The sequence below is a fragment of the Trachemys scripta genome, chromosome 1, assembly GCF_013100865.1.
Source record: "Trachemys scripta elegans isolate TJP31775 chromosome 1, CAS_Tse_1.0, whole genome shotgun sequence".
In the NCBI taxonomy this organism is placed as follows: Eukaryota; Metazoa; Chordata; order Testudines; family Emydidae; genus Trachemys; species Trachemys scripta.
This window is the reverse complement of record NC_048298.1, coordinates 333,571,341-333,595,281: the sequence shown is the minus strand read 5'-3', so window position 1 is coordinate 333,595,281 and position 23,941 is coordinate 333,571,341. Positions and strand designations below refer to the sequence as shown.

The following is a 23,941-nucleotide window of genomic DNA, read 5'->3' as shown; positions in this document are numbered from 1 at the left end:
TGTTTGTTTTTTATAATTTTTCTGTGTGAGTTCTTTCAAGAGCATGGTGATTGTCTGTCTTCGCTCACATAGTTGTTGCTGGGGCATTTGATGCACTGGATGAAAAACACTACATGTTGTGATAGGCATGCGTAGGACCCAGGGATCTTGAAAGGTGTGTTGGGTGGGGGGGCGGATATTCATCATCAGAGCAGTAGAGAGATGTTTGCAGGTTTTGCAGCTGTTGCTCTCTCAGGGTCTGTTGCTGCTTTGAGTTGGTGTGTCCTGATCTGTGGGGAGCTTGCTTCAGATGATGAGCTTCGTAACACTGTGGGGGGAGGGGTATTTGAAGACCAGAAGAGGGGATTCAGGAAAGATTTCTTTCAGGATAGGGTCCCATGTAGTATAGATTGTAATTGTTTGATGCTACCCCACATGGGTCCCAATGTGGGGTGGTAGGTGACAACTCGGGGCGGTGCAGTCGGAGGAGATTTTATTTCTGTATTGAAACAGGTTCTCCCAGAGTATTTGGGTGGCCCACTCCATGATGTGATCTACTTCTCTGGTGGAATGTCCTTGTCTCGTGATGGTGGTTTTAAGTGTGTGGAGATGTGTATCCCAGACTTTCTCTTCTGAGCATATTCTGTGGTATTCGAGTGCCTAGCTGTAGATAATAGATTTCATGGTGTGTCTAAGGTGGTCACTGGATCTGTGGAGGTAAGTGTGGTGATCCAAGGGTTTCCCTTGTTGAAGTTGATCGTGATGTCCTGGAAGCTGATGCTGGTGTGGGTGTGTTAATCTAGAGAGAGTGTGATGGATGGTGGGTGTTGAGGTGCGGGGGAAATCTGTGAGGGAGTGGCCTATAAACAGGTTGGCATGTTGGGGAGCCATCTTAGGACCCCTGGCTGTTCCCATTGTTTGGACAAAGTGTTTGTTGTTCAAGGTAAAGTTGGTTATGGGTGAGGATGAAATGGATGAGTTTGGAGATGTTTGCAGTGGATTTCTCAATCGGTAGTGATCAACGGCTCCATGTCTAGTTGGCAGCCGGTTTCAACTGGAGTGCCCCAGGGGTCAGTCCTGGGGCCGGTTTTGTTCAATATCTTCATTAATGATCTGGAGGATGGTGTGGACTGCACTCTCAGCAAGTTTGCAGATGACTCTAAACTGGGAGGAGTGGTAGATACGCTGGAGGGTAGGGACAGGATACAGAGGGACCTAGACAAATTAGAGGATTGGGCCAAAAGAAACCTGATGAGGTTCAACAAAGACATGTGCAGAGTCCTGCACTTAGGATGGAAGAATCCCATGCACTGTTACAGACTAGGGACCGAATGGTTAGGAAGAAGTCCTGCAGAAAAGGACCTAGGGGTTACAGTGGACGAGAAGCTGGATATGAGTCAACAGTGTGCCCTTGTTGCCAAGAAAGGCTAACGGCATTTTGGGCTGGATAAGTAGGGGCATTGCCAGCAGATCGAGGGATGTGATCATTCTCCTCTATTCAACATTGGTGAGGCCTCATCTGGAGTACTGTGTCCAGTTTTGGGCCCCACACTACAAGAAGGATGTGGAAAAATTGGAAAGAGTCCAGCGGAGGACAACAAAAATGATTAGGGGGCTGGAGCACATGACTTATGAGGAGAGGCTGAGGGAACTGGGATTGTTTAGTCTGCAGAAGAGAAGAATGAGGGGGGATTTGATAGCTGCTTTCAACTACCTGAAAGGGGGTTCCAAAGAGGATGGATCTAGACTGTTCTCAGTGGTACCTGATGACAGAACAAGGAGTAATGGTCTCAAGTTGCAGTGGGGGAGGTTTAGGTTGGATATTAGGAAACACTGTTTCACTAGGAGGGTGGTGAAGCACTGGAATGGGTTACCTAGGGAGGTGGTGGAATCTCCTTTCTTAGAGGTTTTTAAGGTCAGGCTTGACAAAGCCCTGGCTGGGATGATTGAGTTGAGAATTGGTCCTGCTTTGAGCAGGGGTTTGGACTAGATGATCTCCTGAGGTCCTTTCCAACCCTGATATTCTATGATTCTGAGTGGTTTCATATCTGAGGCAGGCAGCAATGTCATCCTGGTGAGGGATGTTTGGCGTATAGGAAATTGACTTCCATAGGGGCAAGGATGGTGTTCTGAGGGAGCTTGTTAATGCTGCAGAGTTTCTGGAAGAACTTGGTGGTGTCCTGGAGGAAACTGGCCTTTTGGAGGATGGTTTCCTTGGGTCCTGATATTCCTTCAGTAAGAGTGCCCTGGCCCGATATGATGGGTCTGCCTAGGTTCCCTGGTGTATCTTGGGAAGCATGTAGAAGTTCCCTGGGGTGGGTTCAGGGGGATGAGGTTATAGAGGTTCTCTTGGAGTTGTTTGGGGAAGGATTTGATTATATCTTTAAATTCCTGGGTGGATTATGGTGTAGGGTATTCCTTCAGTTCTTTATAGTAGGTGGTGTCAGAATTGTTGGTGGGCTCATTAACGTAGTCATCATAAGTAAGGCTGCAAATCTGTCATGGAGGTCATGGATTCCGTAACTTTCCGGGATCTTTGTGACTTCTGCAGTGGCCGGTGCAGCAGGCCCCGAGGCTACCTGAACAGCTGGAGTAGCCCCGGGGGCCAGCCGCACCAGCAACTGCTGGAGCGGCCCCGGGACCACTGGAGCGGCAACAGTCCCAGGGGCGGCCCTGGAGCAGCGGTCCCAGAGCAGCAGCGGTGCCCCTAGGTGTGTCCGTCCCCCACCCCCGAATAGCTGTGCCTAAGATTTGGTCAGAGGTATTTATAGTACAAGTCATGGACAAGTCACGGGCAGTTATTGCCCGTGACTTGTCCATGACTTTTACTAAAAATACCTATGACTAAAACTTAGCCTTAGTCATTGATTGAGGACTACAATGGTGCCTCCTTTGTCTGCTGATTTTATCATTAACCAACGATAGTTGGATTGTTTTGGCTTGTGACTGTTGGTGCGGATGTGGTAGCTGTGGGTGATGTCTTCATTGTGAAAATTCCTTGAGGTGGAGTCGGTGAATGAATGTTTCTAGTTCTACACGTGAGGATGGTATAAGGTTCTGTGGTGGTGCAGACGTTCAGTCCCTTGGAGAGTACAGATAATTCAGTTCCCAGTGTGGCTGTCTTGATAGGTTGATGTTTGGGTGTCGTGTAGTGTCCAGGTGGATGGGTCCCAGTGTCATGATTTCCCCCAGAAGTTAACCATGACAATAACAACCACCAACATGTTGATTTGTGGAATCTGTGCTGTGGGGTTGGTCTAATTTGTTGTTTTTCAATGTTCCATAGACAGATCCTCAGAGAAGTTCCACTGCTTAACGTGGAAATATTTAGCAACTTGTTTATAATCACTGTGGGTACGATTTCTTATTTGCCTTTTGATGCTACAGTTGGGTTTATATTTCTAGTCACTGCTATTGTGCTTAGCTCAGTGAGAGAAGTACCATGACTGGGCAGAGAAAACATCTGCCAGAATCCACATTCTTCTTCGAGTGCTGGTTCTCATGCACCCAAGTCGAACAAGTAGTGTCCACTGGCCCACACATGTTCCAGACCAATGGTAGAAGAGGCAGTACGGGCCAGCAGCTCTCCAGTTCCTTCTTACCACCATGTGGCCTGAGTCGGAAACCCAGCATCCGCAGATTTCTCCAGCTTTTCTCTTTGATCGCCTGTAAATAGCTATTGATAATAGTTTTATATTTGTTATATTAGCATAATTAGAATTTTATAGTATAGTTTGGTTTTTTCCTGTTCTACTCAGAAGCCTTTTAAGTGGGCTTTAAAAAGCAGATGTGAGGCCTGTGTTCACAATAGCTCCTAACTCCGGCACTGTGTCGTACACCAGCTTCGCACTTCTCTTTCTTAAGCTACCCCGCGTAGGATCAGGCTCAGACGTCGCCTTTGCAGGTGCCAGCCTGTTGTTTCTGTGTGAGTGAGTGCCGCCTGGGAAAGAGACTGTCGAGTGATGCTCAGTGGAAACAGGATCAAGTTGCTTTGTTCATCTTAATGAAACCTGAGCTATTTGGTAAGACATGGGACTCTGAAAGCTAGGCAAGAGCAGGGAGCGCTTTAGCAAGGAGTAACCTCAAATATGTTTTTGCCGGCTGACCAGGATCTTTGCTTGACTGCTGTCCCCTTCTGGCAGCTTTGGACATTGCACTTATATTTGAAACAGTTACCTTTATCTTGACCTCATGTGACTCATGTGGTGAGGGTTGTCGGTGTTCCCCCTTTCCTTGTTTGTTTGACTAGTTTGTCTTTGATTGGAAACTTTTCTAGACAGACATTGTGGCTTACTCTTTATTTTTGTAAAACAGTATGTACATTGATGGAAACTTCTTCAAGCCAAAGGGTGCGGCAGCACCTCTACTTTAGGGTTACCGTATGTCCGGATTTTCGGGCCTCAAATCCCCATCCGGGAGGAAATCCCCAAAAGCCGGACATGTCCGGGAAAATAGGGAGGGAGGGGCCGGCGGTGCTCGGCCGGGGGCCGGCGCCCCAGGGCCCGAGCCGAGCCAGGTGGGAGACGCCAGGGCCAGAGCCTCTTGGCCTGGGCCAGCCGGCTTCCGAAAGAAGCCGCTCGGCCGGGGAGGCCGGACTGAGCCGCACCTCCTCGCGCCCCCCAGCCCAGCTTACCTGCTGCCTGCCTGCTTCAGGCTTCCCACGAATCGAATGTTCGCGGGAAGCAGGGGAGGGGGAGGGGCAGGGGGGGGCGAAGCGTTCGGGGGAGGGGATGGAGTTGGGGTGGGGCCGGGAAGGGTCGGGACAGGGGTGGAGATGGGGGCGGAGTTGGGGTGGGGCCGGGGCCCCGTGGAGTGTCCTCTTTTTGGACACTTATAATATGGTAACCCTACTCTACTTCCAGCACCCATGAATAGCTGTTACTGAGGGGTGCCAACTCCATGTAACCAGCCAGCCTTTATGGGCACGCCAACAAGCACTCTGCAGGCCATCAGTCATCTATAAACCACAATTTGAGAACCATTGCAGCTGACCAGTACACGTTACCAAACCTTTTAAACCGCGTATGATAACAAATCCAGAGCTCACTAGGACTTTGGTGCGCATCATGATTATTCAGTATAGCTCTCGGAATGAACTGGCTCCTACCAACTGAGTAAAGGAGACTCTCTGTTAGCAGCTAACAGATTTAAAGCATGCTGCTGGGCAGATTGAGTTCCATCTATGAAGGCCGGTAGTAATTACACGTACTATCCCTAGCCAGTTCGATCCAGTGATATAACATGATTCTCACGGAGTACATTTTATGAAGTCTTGTAATATTTTTTTCAGTAATGGTGCTTTGTTGTCTCTTCAACCTTTTAATTATCTCTTGTAGGTATTTTGATTTATTTGTTGCGGTGTTGTTGCAGCGTCATGTGTGGCTTACCGAAAGAGGGCTTTATAACCATTGCTACTTTATTAATACACTTTTTCACTGCTTCTTCCCTAGCTGGCGCCAGAAAACACTCTGATGTCCTTCCAAAAAGCAGTGGAGCAGAAAACACATGGAGTGCAAGCTGACGTCGTGATAAGGCAAGTCTGTGTAACTGTTTGCTTCAAGTGCAGTGATTTTCTTTAGTGACCCCGTCCAACCCAAATCCCTAGATCTGCTTTGTTTTGGTTCCAGATCTGAATTTTACCACTTAAGTTTTCCACTGCAGTGTCTGTAACATCCTCTGAGAAGGGCCTCTTGGAGAATGTGCTCGTATCTTCTCATATGTTGCTATTTATAAAGTATGTATGTTAGTCATTTGGCTGGCACAATGATTAAAAATTAAATTATAAAGGAAACCAGACTTTCTACTAATCTTCATATCAAGGACCAAAATTCATGACAGGGTGCCATCTTGTTGATATTTTGCTTTATTATGGTGAAATAAAATAACATGGGGCTGGTTTGCCTTAGTCTGGCTGCATTCTCCAAAGGAGTACAGTGGAACCTGCTTGTAAAGAGCTTGGCTATAGTGAAGTTCTGTTGGCAGGGAAGGAGAATGAAAGTCCTACATTTTTTCATTGCATTGTACAAGTGCCACCCGAGTTAAAACGGCCATGAGAATTTACCAGCCCAGACACAAAATCTCTTTGCCTTCCCTTACCATGATGCTAAAGATGAAGAAAATTTAATTAGATTTTTATCTGCCTGTTCCCCCCCAGTTTCCCCCCCCCCCCCCCAAAAAAAATCAGTTCTACCCTGTAGAACTTGGCAAGGCTGAGTTAGGGGAAATCTTTGAAAGAGTGGAGTTATTCTCACATAAAAAATGTCTAAGAGGGGAATTTTCTGCATTTAATTTCCTCAGACCTCCTAGATCTCTTAAATATAAATATTTGATGCATGTTTTCTTCATAGACATACAACATGTGCACATTTGCAGAAAGCAGATTCAATATCGTCTGTACAACAGACTTCCACTGTTGTTTGCTCCTACTGAATGGGAGGCAGAACTTCAAAGGGACATTTTTAAGGATGATTGTGTGTGACTGCTATTATGGTAGCACCTAGCAGCAGCAGTCAGGCTCAGGGCCCCATCGTAGAACCGCTGTGTATAAACACAGAGTAGAAGGACAGTCCTTGCCCAAGGAGCTAATTTAAGGCCAGGTGCAGGATTGTGTGTAATAAAGAATAAGCAGCAGCAAGTGAGGGAGGCTGTATGCAAGGTTAGATGGGATATTTATTTTGAATTGGAAGATACAAGTCACAGTCCTGCTGCTTCTCTTTGAACTTGCACTTTGGGACCAAATTCAAGGTTGTTAAGCGGAAGATATAAAAAGGGAGAGTATCACAGTGTTGAAGAACTGGTTAATGCATGCAACAAAAATGGATGAAGTGGAATAGACGAATGGGGCACAGGAAAAAAGGAAGGAAGCGAGAGAGGGGAACAGAGGCAGGGTGAAATGGGGAAGGGATAGCAAGAGGGCACTCACTAACATGTGAGATGTGGATGCATAGCAAACCACACTCAGAAAAGGCATTCCTTTTAGTACCTTCCCAGGGCTGTAAACACATGTGCCAGGCTGAATCCTGGAGAGGATGCTTTTTATTTCTGTTGTTAGGTTAGATGCTAAATCTGAGTCTCGTTCTTTGCATGGGGGAGGATGTGGATTCTCGTGGTTTCATTTTGCTACACTGAAAGTCAGTGACCCTCTCTTGCTTGTCTAATAGTGACACTGCATTTGCATATAGTGTGGATCAGGGTTCATATCTGATGCTAAGAAATAGCTTGAAATTAACCCACAAGAGAGACGCACAATTTTTTTTTTTTTTTAAACCCACCTCTTTGGTGGGTTATTCTATCTGAAAGGCGTCTCTGCGGTAAAAGATAGGCTTGTGGGTTATGGAGTTTGAACATCAGGGCTTGTCTTTTGCAATCGCCGTCTGACAGCAAACAGATTTAAACCATAATGGAAGTTCCTCTCCGCTCTAGCGGGAGGTCATTTTGTAGTGTTGAAGGACAAATCAGGGTTGATAGCGGCTTAATCCCTTTAGAATCATTCCAAAGTTAAGTCATTAACTGTTGCAAAGAGAATACCATTGGAAGCAAAATAATCGCTTGTGTGTCGGGGATGATCCTGGTCGCTTTGCGTCGCTATTCTAACAGAGTCAGCTGACCTTGCGGAATTGTGGAGTTGAAAGTATCACTCAAACACCCTGAGCCTGGACCACGTCATGCTGCTGAAATGGCAGTCCTGTGTTTCAGCTGCCGAGCTGTCTACTGCCCCCTGCAGGAGAACCCTGATCTGCCCTTCAACTGAAAAGCTTGTGTCTCCCCTGCCTCCATGGGAGTGTGGCGTCTGCATGTTTCCTTGACATCATGCCCCCCTTGATTCATGAAATGCATCCTGCAGGATCTTTATAAAGTCAGGGCTCCGCTGTACACGCAGTGCCTTTCTTACCTGTGCATGTTTGTACGATGCTACTTAGCCCGGGCGTTCCAAGTGACAACACACCTGGATGGGGCCAGGGAGGGGATTAGAAAGGGGAGGGAATGTTAAGGGCCACACAGGGTTTCTGCACGGCACTGTGCTGGTTAAAGAGTGTTTGAGTACACTGTGCTGAGAGATGTACTGAGTCGTGGGCGCCTATCTACCTCAAACAGTCAACACTCTTCATTCCGTGTCTGCTCGGCCGTTTTAAACTATATGAAAGACCTTCAGATGTCGAGGCATGATGTGCTTCTGGCCAGGACTGGTGCTGTGTCAGCGTGTTGCTTTGGGTGGAAAGGCAGTTTATGTAATTCCTTGCTAGAAATAGAAAATAAGATTTGAGTGACATTTCGGATAAGGCCCTTCCGCAGGCGGTGGTGAAGCTGGGACTGCATTTGCTCTGTCAACTAAAGTAGGTCTTTGTACCGCTCCCAGCTCAAGGCAGGCTCCTTGGCAGACTCCCAATTAGATTCAAATGGGTTTTTACTGTTAACCCTGTCTGTATTCAAGATCTCCCTCTTGAGCCTTGCTACAGTGGGGATCTGTGCTTTGACACCCCTGGCCATTTCCAAGGCTTCACACCCTGCACCTCAGGCTAGCCGGTGACTGGAGAAGCGTGGCAGCAGCTTCCCGACGAACAGCTACCACAACCTGTCTTCCCCATTGTGAAAATCATGTCTAGAGCCTTATTCTTTCAAAAGGGTTTGTTGTGCTGCTCTGAGCTAGATTTCAAACCTCCACAGCAAAGAATTCTCGTCCACAGCTCTTCAACCTCTGTGGGATCCCTCCTCTTCTTTTAATGTTGCCATTCTTCCGTCATCTTCTTTAAAGTGTTTGTTAAACATCTGGGTGGGGCCCATAGGCAGTACCTAGATGCGGCTATTTTACTTCATGGGGCAAAATTCTGTTCATGGTATCTGCCCCCTCCTCTGCAGCTGCTTGTATGGATGTTGCCTTTAATATATTTTACTCTGAATCTAGCACACCTCTCTAGGTTAACCCATATCTTCAGAGGAAATGTGTGTGTGGTTATGGTCAGAAAAGCATTTAAATAAAAACAACTTTTTAGCTCAGCTAATCTGCTGCCTGGTCTGCATTACAAGTATATCTGGTTTTCCTGACCAAAATATGGACCTTTATTACTCCAGTTTTAGCACCGCAGAGCCAGTACACCTATGGACAACAAGGGATCCTTTTCTGGCTAACACATCCGCAACAAAATTGTTCACTAAGTTCAGGTTTAAAGCCGTGGTTTAAAAAAGTTCTCTTTTTGAAAAAGTTCATAATGTAATAAGAGACAGGCAAGCGTAATGTGACCACAGGATTAAGAACCAGAATGCTCATCCTAGCCCCAACACTACCCCCATCTATGGTCTGGGGCGAGTCTCCTAATCCCCTTCCTAGTTTTCCCATCTGTGAAATGGGAATACTGCTTCTGTACTTCACAGGGGCATTGTGAAATTTAGCCAGCTCATGTCTGGAGAGCTGCTGAGTAGTACTAGTTGGACCGTTTAGGTCAAGGTGAATCTCAAAAGGCTACTCTGGATTTCATGTTTGCTTTGGATGTTTATCAGAACTTTTTGCGCAGTTGGGCTGGGAATCTCGTGAAGATAGGCTCTCTTGTGAGATAACCCAGCATCTTCTGCTTCCAACTGGCTTGTAAATAACACAAGCACTGTGCCTCTTGCGGTATTTGTGTGCTTCCTGCCCCAACCAAGTCCCAGAAGTGCAAAAGCAGGTCAAAATGAAAAATGAACCACCAAAAAACGCCTGTAACTAAACCCGAGTAACTGGATAACTCTTCTTCAGTCACCTTTGTCCTCCATTCCCACTGCACTGTTGCTGTCATTTGTTACTTGTGAGGTGACGTTTTCAAAAGTGCCTAGGAAACTCAGGATACTAAATACCATTTTCAAAAGTGACTTAGGCTATGTCTACACTTACGGCGGCATGTAGAATACACACACGGCACGCCCCCCAGCATGAGTTTAAATAGCCGAGACAAGGCTTATGCGAGTAGACTAAAGACGTGGCAGAACCTTCTACAGGGCTGTCTACCCACCCAAGCTGCAGGGAAAGGCTCTGGCAGTGGGAAGGCAGCTCCCTGCTGCTGGAACCTTTCCTCGCTACATCGCCCATGCCAGAGACTTTTCACTGCAGCGTGTTCTACACGTACCCTACACACAGTCACCACCGGTACAGATGATGCATTAGGCACTTAATAGTCTAAACCTTATTGAAATTCTGTGGGACTTGAGCGTCCTACATGAGGAAATTGGGGTCCTAAGTAACTCAGGTGCTTTTGAAAATTTTATCATTTGTCTAATTTTTAGGTTGTAAGACTTTCAGGGCAGGCATTATTTGCTTTACACGTGTATAAAGGGCCTCTCATGATAATTTTGTTTTAACAGGATTCATAATTAATTTTCAGTGGTTTTTGGGCCTCAGGAGAACGGGGTGAGTTTTTTGGCAATCACTCAGGTGGGGAGTTCTGTTCTTATCCAAGTTTACCAAATCCTAAGAGAAACTCTAAGTTAAGGGTGGAGCTGTGAAAACCTTGAAACGGATGAAAGCATCTGCAATGCATTTTAGAGATTTTTCTCCTGTGTGTAGCTTTGTAAATGAATCAAGAACATTAAGGGCCTGCAAAAATAATTGAGATCTTAACCGCATTTTAACCCCGGTCTGAAAAGCTGGAGAGAGGGTGGAGCAGACACCAACTGTTCTGCTCTAATATGGTATACGTGCTAGTGAATAGCCGCAGGTTAACGGAGATGCTTGTTTGCTTTGCAGCTATGATGGGGTGCCATTCCTTATGCACGATAAGACGCTCAGGAGGACAACTAATGTGGAGGAAGTGTTTCCAGAGCTGGCCGACAAGCATTCTTACATGTTCAACTGGACTGACCTGGAGAGTCTTAATGCTGGAGAATGGTTCCTAAGAGTGCGTGTGATCATGTACTGAAGATAGGGTCCCCACCATCTGGGGGGGGGGGGGGAGAGGGGAGAGCTGTGTACCCTGTATGTAAAGTCAGGCCATTGGTTGAAAGTTCACACCACAGACCCTGTCAGGTGGATGAGAATGCTGCCGTCCCCTCAGTAAAAGGGTTTAATGAAGGGTGAATAGACCAAGCCAGGCTTCCCCTATGCTGCTCTGTGAACCCCATTCAACTCTGCCCTCTCTCACCGGATGGCACCAAGTAACTTAGCTGTGCCATTTTGATTGTTTAGCGCAGCGCCGTAGCCAGTTCCAGCCTGCCAAATGAAGGAATCTTCCAGAAGCCCCCGCCGCGGTTCTAAAACGGAATGCCCAAACGTTGGTCTGTGTTTGCACGTCCTGAGCCTCTGACTTGTGTGCACTAACATGGAATTTTGCATTTGCATCTGCTGGGAGCTGGTGGCCGGTTGATAGGGCAATGGACGAAGAGTAAAGAGACCTGGCTTCTAAAGCTGCTCAGCTTGAAAACATGGGCAAGCCACTTACACGGTTTCTCAGTTCCCCATTTTAGAGATGAAGAAAATAGGACATGAAAGTATTAAGCATTATTCCTTATTGTTACTGCCATGAGTTCTCCCAGCAGACCCTCCAGAGTTACTCCACATCAGTCAAAAGCTTCCTCCATCCTCATGTTAGGCAGAGGCAAAGAAGAGATGTTTATATTGAATCAGCTCCTTACAGAGAATATTGCACTTGTCCTTGCTTGCAAAAATACTCCTGATTGTGAGGCTCTTCTACAGCCTCTCAAAGATGAGAACTTATTGTTGTATCCTGCTTTCTCTCTGCACATCAGTGGGATGTTGCAAAAACCCTGTAGTGTTCTAATGTTTTTAAAAGCCTTAATGCAATTTGCCAGTCCAACAGCAATATGCCTCCTCTTTATTTCGCTTTTAATAACCCTTACCATGCCTCCTGTGTGCGGATTAACATGTAAATCATATGGTGGGGTGAATAGGTTCTGAGCAGAAAAGGTCTCCACTTTTTAATCAAATACCATTTCTTCCCTTATAAAGCTCAGGGCTGACGGCAGATTCACTCTCAGCTGAGTGCAATAGAGATGACATGGAGGTTGAATGGAAGGTGACACTCTGATTTAATGAGTATATCCCAGCTCCTCTGCACTGTCAGATAAGGAACCTCTCCAGACTGCACAGCGTATTGGGGACTGGCAGATCTGGATCTGTCTGAAGTGACTTGTTGATAGTGGCATCTAGCATTTCCTCTGCAACAACATCCATCTGGCAGTGTCACTATAGTGCTGCAACTGATTATGGACTCCCTTTGTAATTCTGCTTGTCCGGTTCCTTGGCCTGCAGAGTAAATTCTCTTTGAATGTCGTTGAGTTCCCATACTTGGGTGTCAAACAAAACACCCAAATAACTTCCTGCTGCATGAGAAGAATGTCTAAAGCAGTGGTCCCCAAACTGTGGGGCTGCCCCCCTGGGGGGGGCGGGGGAGGAACATTCAGGGGGCGTGCAGCAGGGCCCAAGCCAACCCCAGCCCCGCTTGGCCCCCTGTTCAGTCCCCCAGCCACAGTTCCCCTTGCTCCCGCCCCAGCCGCAGCTCTGCTTCTGCTCCAGCCCCAGCTCCTCCCTCATCCCCAGTTCTGCTCTTAGTTCCACCTTCAACCCAACCTCTTCTGCTGTGCCAACTGTGCAGTAATGGAGGGGGGGAGGCACAGACAGATTCCATTACTGGTAAGGGGGTGGGGGTGCGACAGGAAAAGTTTGGGCACCACTGATCTAAAGGGTCAGCACTATCTCTTGTTTTTATCACTGAGGGGTGCTTTTTTGTAGCGTTTCCCCTGGTTGCCTTCCCGTTACTCTTTGTGATTGGATAATAATGTTTAGATGGTCTTAAACCAAGGCATAGCACTTTTCATCCAAGGGTCCCAAAGCACTTTAGAAAGGATGGTAAGTAGAGGAACACAATAATTCTACTAGATTGGATCAGACCACTGGTCTGTCTGGCCCCGGATCCTGTATCCAACAGTGACCTGTACCGACGTCTTCAGAGGAAGGGGCAAGAAACCCTTCAGGAGGCTATGATGGGATAACTTGCCCCCAGGGAAAATTTCCTCTTGATCCCCAATAACGAGAGGTTGGTTTATTCCCTGAAGCAGCAGGGTTTAAATCTCTTCCAAAATTCTTTTGGGTTTTCAGTCTTTACTATAATGGCCTTTTCAGTCCTAGCAGACAAAAGTAAAACAAGATTGTATGGCTGGAAATAAGATGCAGATTTTTAACTTACCAAGGCTTGTGGTTGATCCTCCATCACTGTGAATTTTTAAATCAATATTGGATATTTTTCTAAAGCTCTGCTCTAATTCAAATAGGAGTTAATTCTGGGAAATTTTGTGGCCTTGTTATACAGGAGTTCAGACTAGATAATCACAGTGGTCACTTCAGGCCACCAAATCTATGAATCTGTTATAACTCTGGATATTCTTTGTATTCATATAAGTATCCAGTCCTTTATAGAAGCATAGTAAACTCTTGACCTCAGTCATATCTTGTGGCAGTGAGTTCCACAGGATAATTAATATTTCCTTCACCCGTTTTGAATTTTCCACTTTTCTGTTTCCACCTTTCTGTTTCTATATTATGAAATGGGCTGAATTTAGATGTTCCCAGACTCCTCAAATGTATTTTCATGCCCTTGATAGTACTCCTCACCCATTTCCAACCCCCTTTTATTTATGCTATAGCCTTTGAGATGGGGTGACCAGAACTGCACACAGTACTCCTGATAAGGGCATGCATCATATCCTCCAATGGGAAAACTGAGGGACAGGGAGGACTTGCCCAAAGTCGTTCAGCAAGTCAGTGTCAGACTGAAAATAGAAGCCATCTCTCCTGGCACCTAGTTCAGTGCCTTGTTTGCTGGGGCCACACTGCCTCCTGGTTTGAAAGACTTTGCTTGACTGTTACTTATTGGGACTGAGACCTATCAGTAGAGCTGGGTGGGAAACGGTTTCCCATTCTGTGAAAATTTCTGAGATTTCAAATATGGTTCCCGTTCCAGGATGTAACTGAGACCTCATGAAATTTTTCATGAAAAACAAGAGTGTGAGGGGAGGTCAGAGAGAGATCACAGAATACCCAGCAGCCCAGGGACCAGGGCGCTCACCTGGGATATGTGAGGCTGAGATTCGAGTCTGCCTGATTCACAGCAAGGACTTGAACCTGTGGCTCTCACCTTCCCAAGGAACGCCGCCAACCACCGGGCTCCTGGGCATTCTGAGGTCTGGGTTGCCTCTCTCTCTGACCAGCAATTTCATCCTGGACCTGAGAAACCTTTCCTCACTAAAGTTGAATTGAAACCGACCCTTTCCCAGGAAAGTCATCTGTTTTGATGAATCCGTATTTTCCGGCAAAAAAACGTTGTGTTGGAAAACACTTGGCCAACTTTCCCTAGCAGCTTGGCTAGTCACAAGGCAGATTTCAGGGGAGCTGCCAGAGGTAACCTCATTGCCACCACGACGTGAGCAGAAAATGGGTTCTGTCTGCCCTCTGTCACAGCAGGGACCCCAGTTGCATGGCAATAACTCTGACCCTTGTTTGTTTTCAGAGTGACCCCTTCTGGACGGCTGGCTCCCTCTCGGGTTCAGATTACCTGGAAGCTGCAAACCAATCGGTCTGTAAGCTGGCTGATATGTTGCAGATCGCCAAGGACAACATGTCAGTGATCTTGAACTTTCAGGACCTGCCACGAGATCATCCATACTACAGCACGTACATCAACATTACCCTGCAGACGATACTGGAGTCAGGGATCCAGCAGCAGGCTGTAAGTCCTGCAGCACTTTGGAGACACAGGCTCGTGGGCTGGCTCTTTCAAGCTCAGAGGAAGAGCAGTTGCTTAAGTAACTGGAGAAATCAGGGTTCCAGGCAGAAAACTGATTTCTGGCCAGTTTTCCTTCTCCTGCTGTAGTGGCTTTTGACCTCCTCTGTGCTTAGCTGTGGTGAAACCACGCTGCCCACGTCCCGATGATATTGTCCACCCACTAACCCACAGTGGTCTGGGGTGTTCCGATCCCAGAAAGCCTCGCTCTTCATTCTCTTGCACTGCTCTCTTGCAATGTGGGTGCTGTTTGGGGGGGGGCAGGATTTGGGCTGTCCCAGAGCACACAGTCTGCTGGGGCTGTCACAGGGAAATCAGGATGCAGGCAGTACGGTATCAGGAGGCCTCGTCACAGTTTGACCCCAATGTTCTGTGAGGCTGAATGGTGCTAGGTCCTGCCACCAGGGGGTTTGGATGCAGAGGCAATCGCAGACCTCTTCATGTGAGTGGCTGCGCTAACGCACTTCCCTTTGTGCCCGGCAGCAGGAGCAAGTGAGACTCCTCTGGCACAAGACAGCTCCTTCCTGTGTGTCCAGCTAATCCTCAGAGCCAGGTTTCAGTAGAAAAGCGAAGGGAAGCCTCCCTCTACAGCAAGCCCCCATCAGTTCCTGCCTCTTCCCACCTTTCAAGGAATTGTTGCCCCTTTGGCCAGATAATTCCCAAAATCCGGCACCTTGCAGGGTGGTGGTTTCGGTTTGGATGAGAAATTCATGATGCAGAGACCGGGTATCTTAGTGTGATCTGTTTTATTTACAGAACATACTTGTGGTCCTGTTTCCCTGAACAGAAATAGGAACAAACATGAACGCAGGCATCCACACCCGGTCTGTCCCAAGAAGCGGCTGTTCGTCTGCCTCTGCTTCTCCCCAGGGCTCCGGGGGGTCCTGCTTGCTCGCTCACTCACTCACTCCAGCTGCTTAACCTGCAGCCTTGTCCCAGCCCCTAGGAAACCCTGTTAGCTGCATGAGCCTCCAGCACCTCTCTTTCTTTAAGCAACGATTCTTTCAGGGTTGGAGAAGCTGGAAGTGGCAGGAGCTACTACAGAGCGAAGATTCCCCATTTCCCAGGTTCAAACCTTGTGGCACTGGGGCAACTCTTGAAATGTGACATCTGTTCAGCCCTGAGATTTCCCCCTCCTTCCCTTCTGATTTTAAATGGTTGAAAGTAGCTTAGTCAAACATGCTGATGTGCTAAGCAGTTGCACATCTTGTGACTGTGAAATATTTCAGACTTTCCAATTAGGTGAATAATACATATGTATGCAGAGAAAAATGGAAATGTTTAGCAATCACACTTATGAAATGATTAGCCTGGGGGAAGGATCCATTTTTAGCTTCCATCTGTCTTTCTAATGACTACCGCTGCCACCCGAGTTTCAATTAACCGTGAGGCCACACCACCAGATATTTTTTTTGTGAGCCTGTTTGAATCTCTGTCAGCTTTCCTGGAGCTCATTTCACCACAAGGGGAATCGTGTTCCCCTCTTTGCAATTGTGTGGGCGAGCTAATGCAAAGAGGTGAGCAGAATAATTATTAAAATACAAGCCCTTGGCAGTGAGAACAAAATCCATTTTGATGCACTCTGCGTAGTTGTATGAACTGAACTCCTTTGCTCCCGAATTCCAGCCTCGCTGGCTGAAAATGTGCATAACCTGCTTTAAGCTGTTCTGGTGCATTATTAGGTGAGCACTGATTAGTTATTCTTCATAGATTAGTAGAATTTAAGGCCAGAAGGGACCAGTTTGATCATCTGGTCTGACCTGCATAACGCCAAAGATTTTCACCCAGTAATTCCTGCGTCGAGCCCAGACCACGTGACTGAGGTAGAACCTATTATTGTTAATTGATTAAGCTAATGTGTGTACAGCGCTTTGAAATCAGAGCGGGAAGTGCTAAAAATTGCAAGGTTTGAACGGATTTAGTGCTGATGGAAGTGAAGACTGGATAATGCTAGTTTGAGCTGGGCATAATTTGGGCAGTTGGTGGAAAGCTTTTCCTACCCAGCTCTGCCAGAGCCTACTTGGTGTCCTTTCCATGGGTCCTTCTGCTGAACTGGATGTCTTGATGGGCGCAAAGTGTATCTTAGCATGAAACCTTCCAATTCCTTATCCCTTGTCCTCTGGGTTAGAATTTAAACCCGTGTCTCTCGAGATGAAAGTCTGGTGCCAAGACTGCACAGTGTCAGCTAGTCAGCCCCACATTCAAAATGCAGTCAAGTAAAGACGTGTGAGACTTTAAGCCCCTTTAAGCTGATTATAGCATTAGTGCAAACTCTCTAGCTTGGCTGTCCTTCCCGCGTCTCTGTACTCCAAACTGCTCAGAGCCCGGATTCCTAATGCTTTCCCAGCTGCAAACAGGTTTCTGTCTTTGAGAATCATCTCTTTAATCAGAATGGCTCAATTTATTGACTGTCTCTCTGTATCTCCAGGTGATGTGGCTGCCCAACACGGAGCGGCAGTTGGTGAGGCAAATTGCGCCAGGTTTCCAGCAGACTTCTGACCTCAAAGCAGACGCGGAGCGCTTGAGAGACAAAGGCATCAAACAGCTGAACCTGCGGTACACTAAGGTCACCAGTGAGGACATCAGGTGCGGGCCTCAGCATTCATTGGTGTGAATTTGCACTTGCTCTGTGCGTGTGCTGTGTGCATTTTGCAAAGCCAGAGTATATAGCCGCTCCCTCGCCCCTTCCCATTGAGGCCTGCTGTGCCCTCAAGCTGTGGTCAAGTCAGGAACCGGGTCCCATCACTAAACCCACAGGATCTGGTGGTCCCTTCTGGCCTTGGAATCTGCGGGTCATTGGCCTACCGGTTTCCAGGCAGCTGCTGTCCTTCCGCAACAAAGAACTGCTCCCACTTAACAGGGCACATCGCTGGCTGTCCAGCGGGTCTGGTGCGGGGAGAGTCTATAGTGGCAACATCACTTCAGTCGAGGACAGACTCCATTTTCCCCTTGAATGGTCCCATTGTATCTGCTGGGCCATGGGAGACAGCAGGAAACTCCCCCTCAGCTACGGGTGCTGGGAGTGGAAGACCAAGTGAGGTAAAGGGATTGCAGAATGGTGTGACGGCCTTCTCGTCCGCTCTGTCTGTTCCTATTGAGTGAGAAACCTGCACTCAGCTGGGTTCACCTGCCCTATTAGCAGGCAGGAGTGAACGACGCACAGGCCTCCTTTTCTCAGCCTCCTGGCATCACATGGCAATGCGCACGCAGCAGTGCCCTGTTGCCACTTGATGATGGGAGGGCCTTAGTGTCTCCTACCAGAGCCCCCTGGAATTTGTCAGCCCTGTTTTCACAGCTACCTCAGGCAAAGGAGAGCAAGACATAGGTCAGGCTGAAAGTACAAGAAAAGTAGTTAATGGGATTGTGATTTCTTGTGAATAATTTCCTGAGTAACACATGAATCAACGGGTCACTGAGCAAACCGAGGCTGAGCTACCATCAAGGGAAAGAGGCAAAAGGAGGCTCCGTTCTGAGCGAGATGCTGAGAATTTCCCGCAGGCATTGTATGCAGTGACACCCAGGTGCAGGGCAGACTTTCAAGCCATAAACCTGTCAGTTCTCTTCCGATGTTCCATAGCGCTGGTTCGTGCTGCGGTTGTGTCCAAGTGGGGCAGATAGGGGCACTGGCCAGCAAGGCCGTAGCTGAAACAGAGCTCATCCCCTAGGCAGTGTGGCCTGGTGGCTAGAGACTGGGACTCAGGAGACATGGGCTCTGTTCCCCTGTGTGCCACTGGTCTGCTCTCTGTCTTTGGGCAAGTCATGTCACCTGTCTGTGCCTCAGTTTCCCCATCTGTAAAACGGAGCTAGTGATCCTGACCGCCTTTGTAAAGTGCTTTGAGATCTATGATGAAAAGTGCTGTAAAAGAGTTAGTTAGTATTAGTGTATATAGAAGCCTCTCTCCCCCCCCCGCCCCCCCACCACAAAAACACAGTTATCGTCTCGAATACTTTTGTCAGTCACGAGACAACGGACTCAACCCTTGCAGTGCTGAAGGGCTGAAGACTCAGACGAAGCTCTTCCTCAGTCTCTCTCCCTTTACTCCAACATGCTCTTCCACCCCCTGACCCTGCCATTGGTAATCTAGCCAGCCCACTGCAGGAAACCTTCCTCAGTCCCCAGACCAAGTGTCCCCAGCAGAGCCACCTAGGGATTGACCTTTCTGGGCAGTTTTCAGGTATTCTCTTCTGGGAACCGGCCAGTTTAGAAGGGTTTACAGGGTTAATCTCCTGAGGGAGCAGTGAGGCGGCTGAGCTGGGCCTTTAAAGGCTTCTCAACAGAATCCCTCTCTCCTGCTGTGTATTAGGGAATAAAATGTATTACGTTATTGCTTCTGCGTTAAAGCTTTGCCACTAGCGCCTAGTGGTCGTGAAAGAGGTTTCTTTATAAAAGTTTTATGACCTGCTAATTATCAGCATGGTAAAAGGGAAACAGCCTGGGATGCCTCATGTTAAAATGTTCTCCTCTAGGACAGGCATCCCTTGCTGGTGTGGAGACCTTGATATCACAGCGCTGAGACATTTTGATGGTGTTGCTGGTAGGGGTGCTGGAACAATTTGTATAGTGGGGGGGAAAGGGGGGCTATGATGGAAACCATGTATTTGGTGTTTGTTTTTACTACTCCAAGCCGGGGGGGGGGGGGGGGTGCAGCAGCACCGCTGGTTGCATGGCTATCAAAGATCTTTCCGGATACCTTTTTAGTTATTTACAATGAGATCCCAAGACACGGGACAGTCCGATTCAAACTGGGACCATTGTGTGAAAATCTAGACTGAGGGCAGCCCTGGATCTGACTCCTTGGACAGTAAAGGGGGTTGTGTAGTTTAAATACCTGTGCCACACTAATACGTTTGCCAAAGATCCTGTGGGAGAAGAGATTTATATTATGGTCCATTTCCAAGCGAGGGTCATGGAAGCAGGAGGAGAGAGTGGCTAATCTTAATAGCTTTTTACAGGGAGTCTAGTGTGTGACGACATTAAGGGAGCCTTTTAGAAATCAAAATATTAATCATCTGATTCTCATTCCAATATAGTCTTCAGAGGAAGTTTAGGCATCTCATACAAAGCACGTCCAGCCAGTTTTTCAACCCGATTAGCCACTGCCCTTTGTGTCTCATTCATCTGCTCCAGAGCTGCTGCTGCTGTGAACCTCTGATTTAGGCCAAGCGCCTGAGTTCTTTCAGACATTACTTTGTGCCGATAAATTTGAACGCAAGTCTTTTAATGACCCTATTTAAATCAGCCTTGTCTCATCTTTAATTAGCCAATGCCGTGTTTCTTCTCGGTAATATGTGGCGTTTGAATTTCATAGGTTGTGAATCAAAAGGACCTCAGCAGCTAAAGTTAAACAGATAAGGGATGTTTTGCCCCTAGGCGGCCTTGTTAATATTTAGGATTTATTGCTTGGCGAGCTTGACTTGGTCCTTAAGAAAACCTATGGAAATCAAACGGTTTGGGAGAGGAGATAATATTTTAGAGCTAGAAAGGAAAGTAGGTCCTGTTCTGTGGGTAAGGACGGATGACTGAAGTGCCGTGTATCACATTGTAACCGATGCTGTTTTTTGAAAACCAGAGTTCACAACACACGGATGTGAAATGACTAAGGGCCAGATTGTGCTACTGCAGTGCAGGCCTGCCACTGAGAACCAGTGCGGAGCTGCGCCGCGTCAGGGGGAGCTGTCCAGACATGTAGATCGATCCAGGCCCTGCCTCGAAGACCAACACTGTGCCAAAGGGATGGGGAAGGAATGAAGGCAAAATATGCCCTGTATCTTTCACTGAAGGAGAGGCAGAGAGGTCCAGTGATAGGGTGTTCAGAGACCTGGGTTCTAGTCCCAGCTCTGCCACTGACTTGCTGTGTGACCTTGGGCAAGTCACTTCCCCTCTCTGTGCCTCTGTTTCCCCTCCCACCCTTTGTCTTGTCCATTTAGATTAAGTTCCTCCAGCGTACATACAGCGTCTAGCACAGTTGGACCCTCTTGATGCTGCTGTAGTAGAAATAAATACACCCTTTTCAATCCACATCAATTTTGGCCCAAATGCACCACTCCCCCTTTTTAGTGGTCAGATTCCTTCTACTAAAGAATTGACCCTGTAATGGCAACCACTGTATTAAACTCAAACTGAATCCTCATTTTTGCTACACACACCACGTTTGCACAGAGCAGCTAGTAATATGAATGTGGTTAATAAAAGCTCGCTGCCGCTGCTGAAAACAAAACCAGGCCATGTTACATACGTTACAGAGCTAGAGGGACCAGCTCTGCCCAAGTGCTACAAGGAGCAATCTTATGATTGCATAGTAGCCCCTGGTGGCCTGGGTAGAACAAAGCCTTGCCCACCCTTTCTCCTTTCCATTCATTGCCCGGCTCTTGAAGAGTTATGGCGAAGGGATGCCCACCCGGCAATTGTGTGGTGATTTGTTCTAATTATCCTGGCTCCGTTCTGTGTGCTCAGCAGAGTCAAGAACCAAACCTGCCATGTTGGCAAACTGAAGGGTTCCACCATAGGGTTCAAAGGGACATTGCCACAGTCCAACAACAGACTCATTAACTGGGGAGCTACCAACCACACGGATTGAATAAACCCTGATGAAATGCCATCCTTTACCCCAAAATAAATGTCCTAACTACTGTATATGCAGTGTTTACTCAGCACGGCCAGCATTGCTTTCAAGAGTGTATAGCTTCACCCTCAGCATTCAGTATAATCAGATTGTATTAACAGCCTGGTGCTACCTCCATAATTACATATAGCGTTGACCATCTTCAAAGTACTTGGCAAGTGTTAATGAATCGTCACAGTCAGATTGGGAAACTCCAGCAGAGTGACTTACCCAGGGCCACAGACAGGATCAATATCTGCATTGCAACTCGAGAGTTCTTGTCTCCCAGTCTTGTGTTCTGGCCTCTGGAGCAAAACCCTTGAAAAATGGATTCAAGCATCAGAATGAGACCTCTTTTGTTAGCAAACAAGAGTCCCATAAATCTATGTCTGGACCCAGGCAGAAGAGTAAGAGTATGACTGACTCTTACATCGGTCTCCAGTTTAATTCAGTGACTTGCTCTTTCAGTATTATAGGCATCTGCGATGGCTGTTAATTTTATATCACCCTAGTTAGGGACGCTTGTTAAAAATGTGTCCAGCATACCACCATGTGGGGTGAGAGAACTATATATATCTAAGCCAGAATCTGCTCTGGTGAGTGAATAAAGCTTTTAAGATCAAAATAGTGGTTTAATAGGTTTTAAGGCCAGACAAGATCTTGCATTTCCAAATGACCTACTTCATCAAATTTCCAATCTGGCCAATATTAAAAAGCATGCTGTTTTGTCAGATGACTCGAATCTCCCTTTGTATTTATTTCACGCGAATCATCCATGCATAGGACATAGTAGTTTGTGTCTTCTGTATGCTGTACTTACAGAGATACTAACCTTCCGCTCCGTTATCTTTCTCGGCAGGGAATACAACGCCGCGAACCTGAGCGTTAATCTCTACGTTGTGAATGAACCATGGCTGTTCTCTATCCTCTGGTGTGCTGGCGTTCAGTCTGTCACGTCTGATAGCTCACAAATCCTTAGCAAGGTGCCTTTTCCTGTTTGGCTAATGGTAAGCAAGACTATATGTGAAATATCCATACAGTACATAAGATTCGCCTCCACGGTGATTCCTTTAAAAAACAGGGACAGCTTTCTGGGTGTGTTCGAGGCAGCTCTGGCATGTAGAAGCCATACATTAGAGGGGTAGTTTCAGCGGCATGATACCAAAATTTTAATGAGAGACTCCTTCAAAAATGTTCCGTCTCAGACCTACAAGATTCCCTGGGTTGGATACTTTTCCCTCTTCCCTCAGCAAAACTCTGTCTTCGTAGTCTTCTCCTATTCAAATCAGTCAGTTCTTCCACTCCATGCCCCCCTGGCTTAGTACCCTTCAACACACCATGCTCCCTCTCACCAGTACCACATTGAGGTACCCCTTGGTGGCACCCCTATCTGGCAGCTGTTCCTAGCAGCAGCAGCAGTGGTGGTGATGGTGGCAGCGATGGGTTTTCGCTAAGTCTGTCTATGGGATGTTACATGGAAAGTGGATCCCCTCTTCGGGTGAACTGGGTGGTCAGTCGGGAAATGGGCTCCCTTTGGTTCCTGAGGTGGGCAGGTCTCCTCAGCTGGTGGTAGGAGTGACAGAACTGGACTCCTCTGGCTGGTGGATGGGGAGCAGAGCTCTGGTCCCTCACATAGTTCCAGCTTTCCAGCCATGGGTGGGCAGGCACCAGTCAGGGGAGAGATGGGTGGCAGTGGCTCCAGGACTCCCTGCAACACCAGCTTGGCCCTGTCTCCTTATGGACAGCTAGAGCAGGGCGGTAGGGGTTGTGGAGACTATGTTGTGCAATCCCTGCCCCCCATGTGTTCCTAGAGCAACTGGTGGGGGCGTGCTGGGAAGGGACCGTCCATTGTAGCAGCTGTCACAGTTCCAGCCATAGCGAGCACGCTCAGAAAGGGCTGAAACTTTCAACAAGCTGAGTCAGCTTCAGCATTTCAGGGCAGATTGCGAATCTCATTTTTGCTGCCTCCTCACCAATATAATCGACTCCTGCCTGTGATTATCCCTTGGGGGGGATTAGATAATGAAGACTGGCCCTGTCGGCCACTGAGCAGACAATGGACCATCAAAAATTTTCATTTCCATTTATTTGGATCTTTGAAGCTTGAGAAAGCGAACATGAAACTGAAATGATGTGAGGTTGCCGTGTCTAGGGATTCTCAAAGCAAGTCAAGACAGTTAAATATTCAGAGGGGTGAGGGTTTCTTTAAAAAATAAAGTCTCGTGCACCATTGCAGGGATGGAGATTATCTAGTACTGACCCAAAAGCCTTTTCTGATCCTGCTCCATGAATCCATGACACTGCAATGTCTTGGACACTATCTGCAGCTCGATCTTGGAGCTCTTCTTGGACTAACTAGTCCTGGAACGAACGAGGTGAATGCAATTACTGATTTAGTCTTAAGAGGCACACAGGATCTGGTCCAAGAGGTGAATGTAGCTGAACTCTGTAATAATGACCATAATATAATTAAATATAACATGGGGGTAGGGATCCCAAAGAAACCCTCCACACCAGTATATAGCTTCAAAAAGGGAAACTATGCAAATTGAGGAGGCTAGTTAAATAGACATTAAAAAGCCTGCAAGCTGCAGGGCA

At 47.3% G+C, this 23,941-nt stretch overlaps 1 protein-coding gene across 4 annotated transcripts in view; it reads left to right on the top strand.

Moving 5' to 3' along the window:
• The window catches only part of LOC117871309 (glycerophosphodiester phosphodiesterase domain-containing protein 5), a 322,284-nt gene that overhangs the window by 276,436 nt on the left and 21,907 nt on the right, over positions 1 to 23,941 (top strand). For all 4 annotated transcript variants that reach the window (XM_034759158.1, XM_034759156.1, XM_034759157.1 and 1 more), the window contains 5 exons: positions 5,430 to 5,512; positions 10,694 to 10,844; positions 14,469 to 14,687; positions 17,170 to 17,327; positions 22,203 to 22,350. In XM_034759158.1, coding sequence (XP_034615049.1) covers positions 5,430 to 5,512; positions 10,694 to 10,844; positions 14,469 to 14,687; positions 17,170 to 17,327; positions 22,203 to 22,350 — 759 coding nt within the window. The remainder of the gene's footprint in view (positions 1 to 5,429; positions 5,513 to 10,693; positions 10,845 to 14,468; positions 14,688 to 17,169; positions 17,328 to 22,202; positions 22,351 to 23,941) is intronic.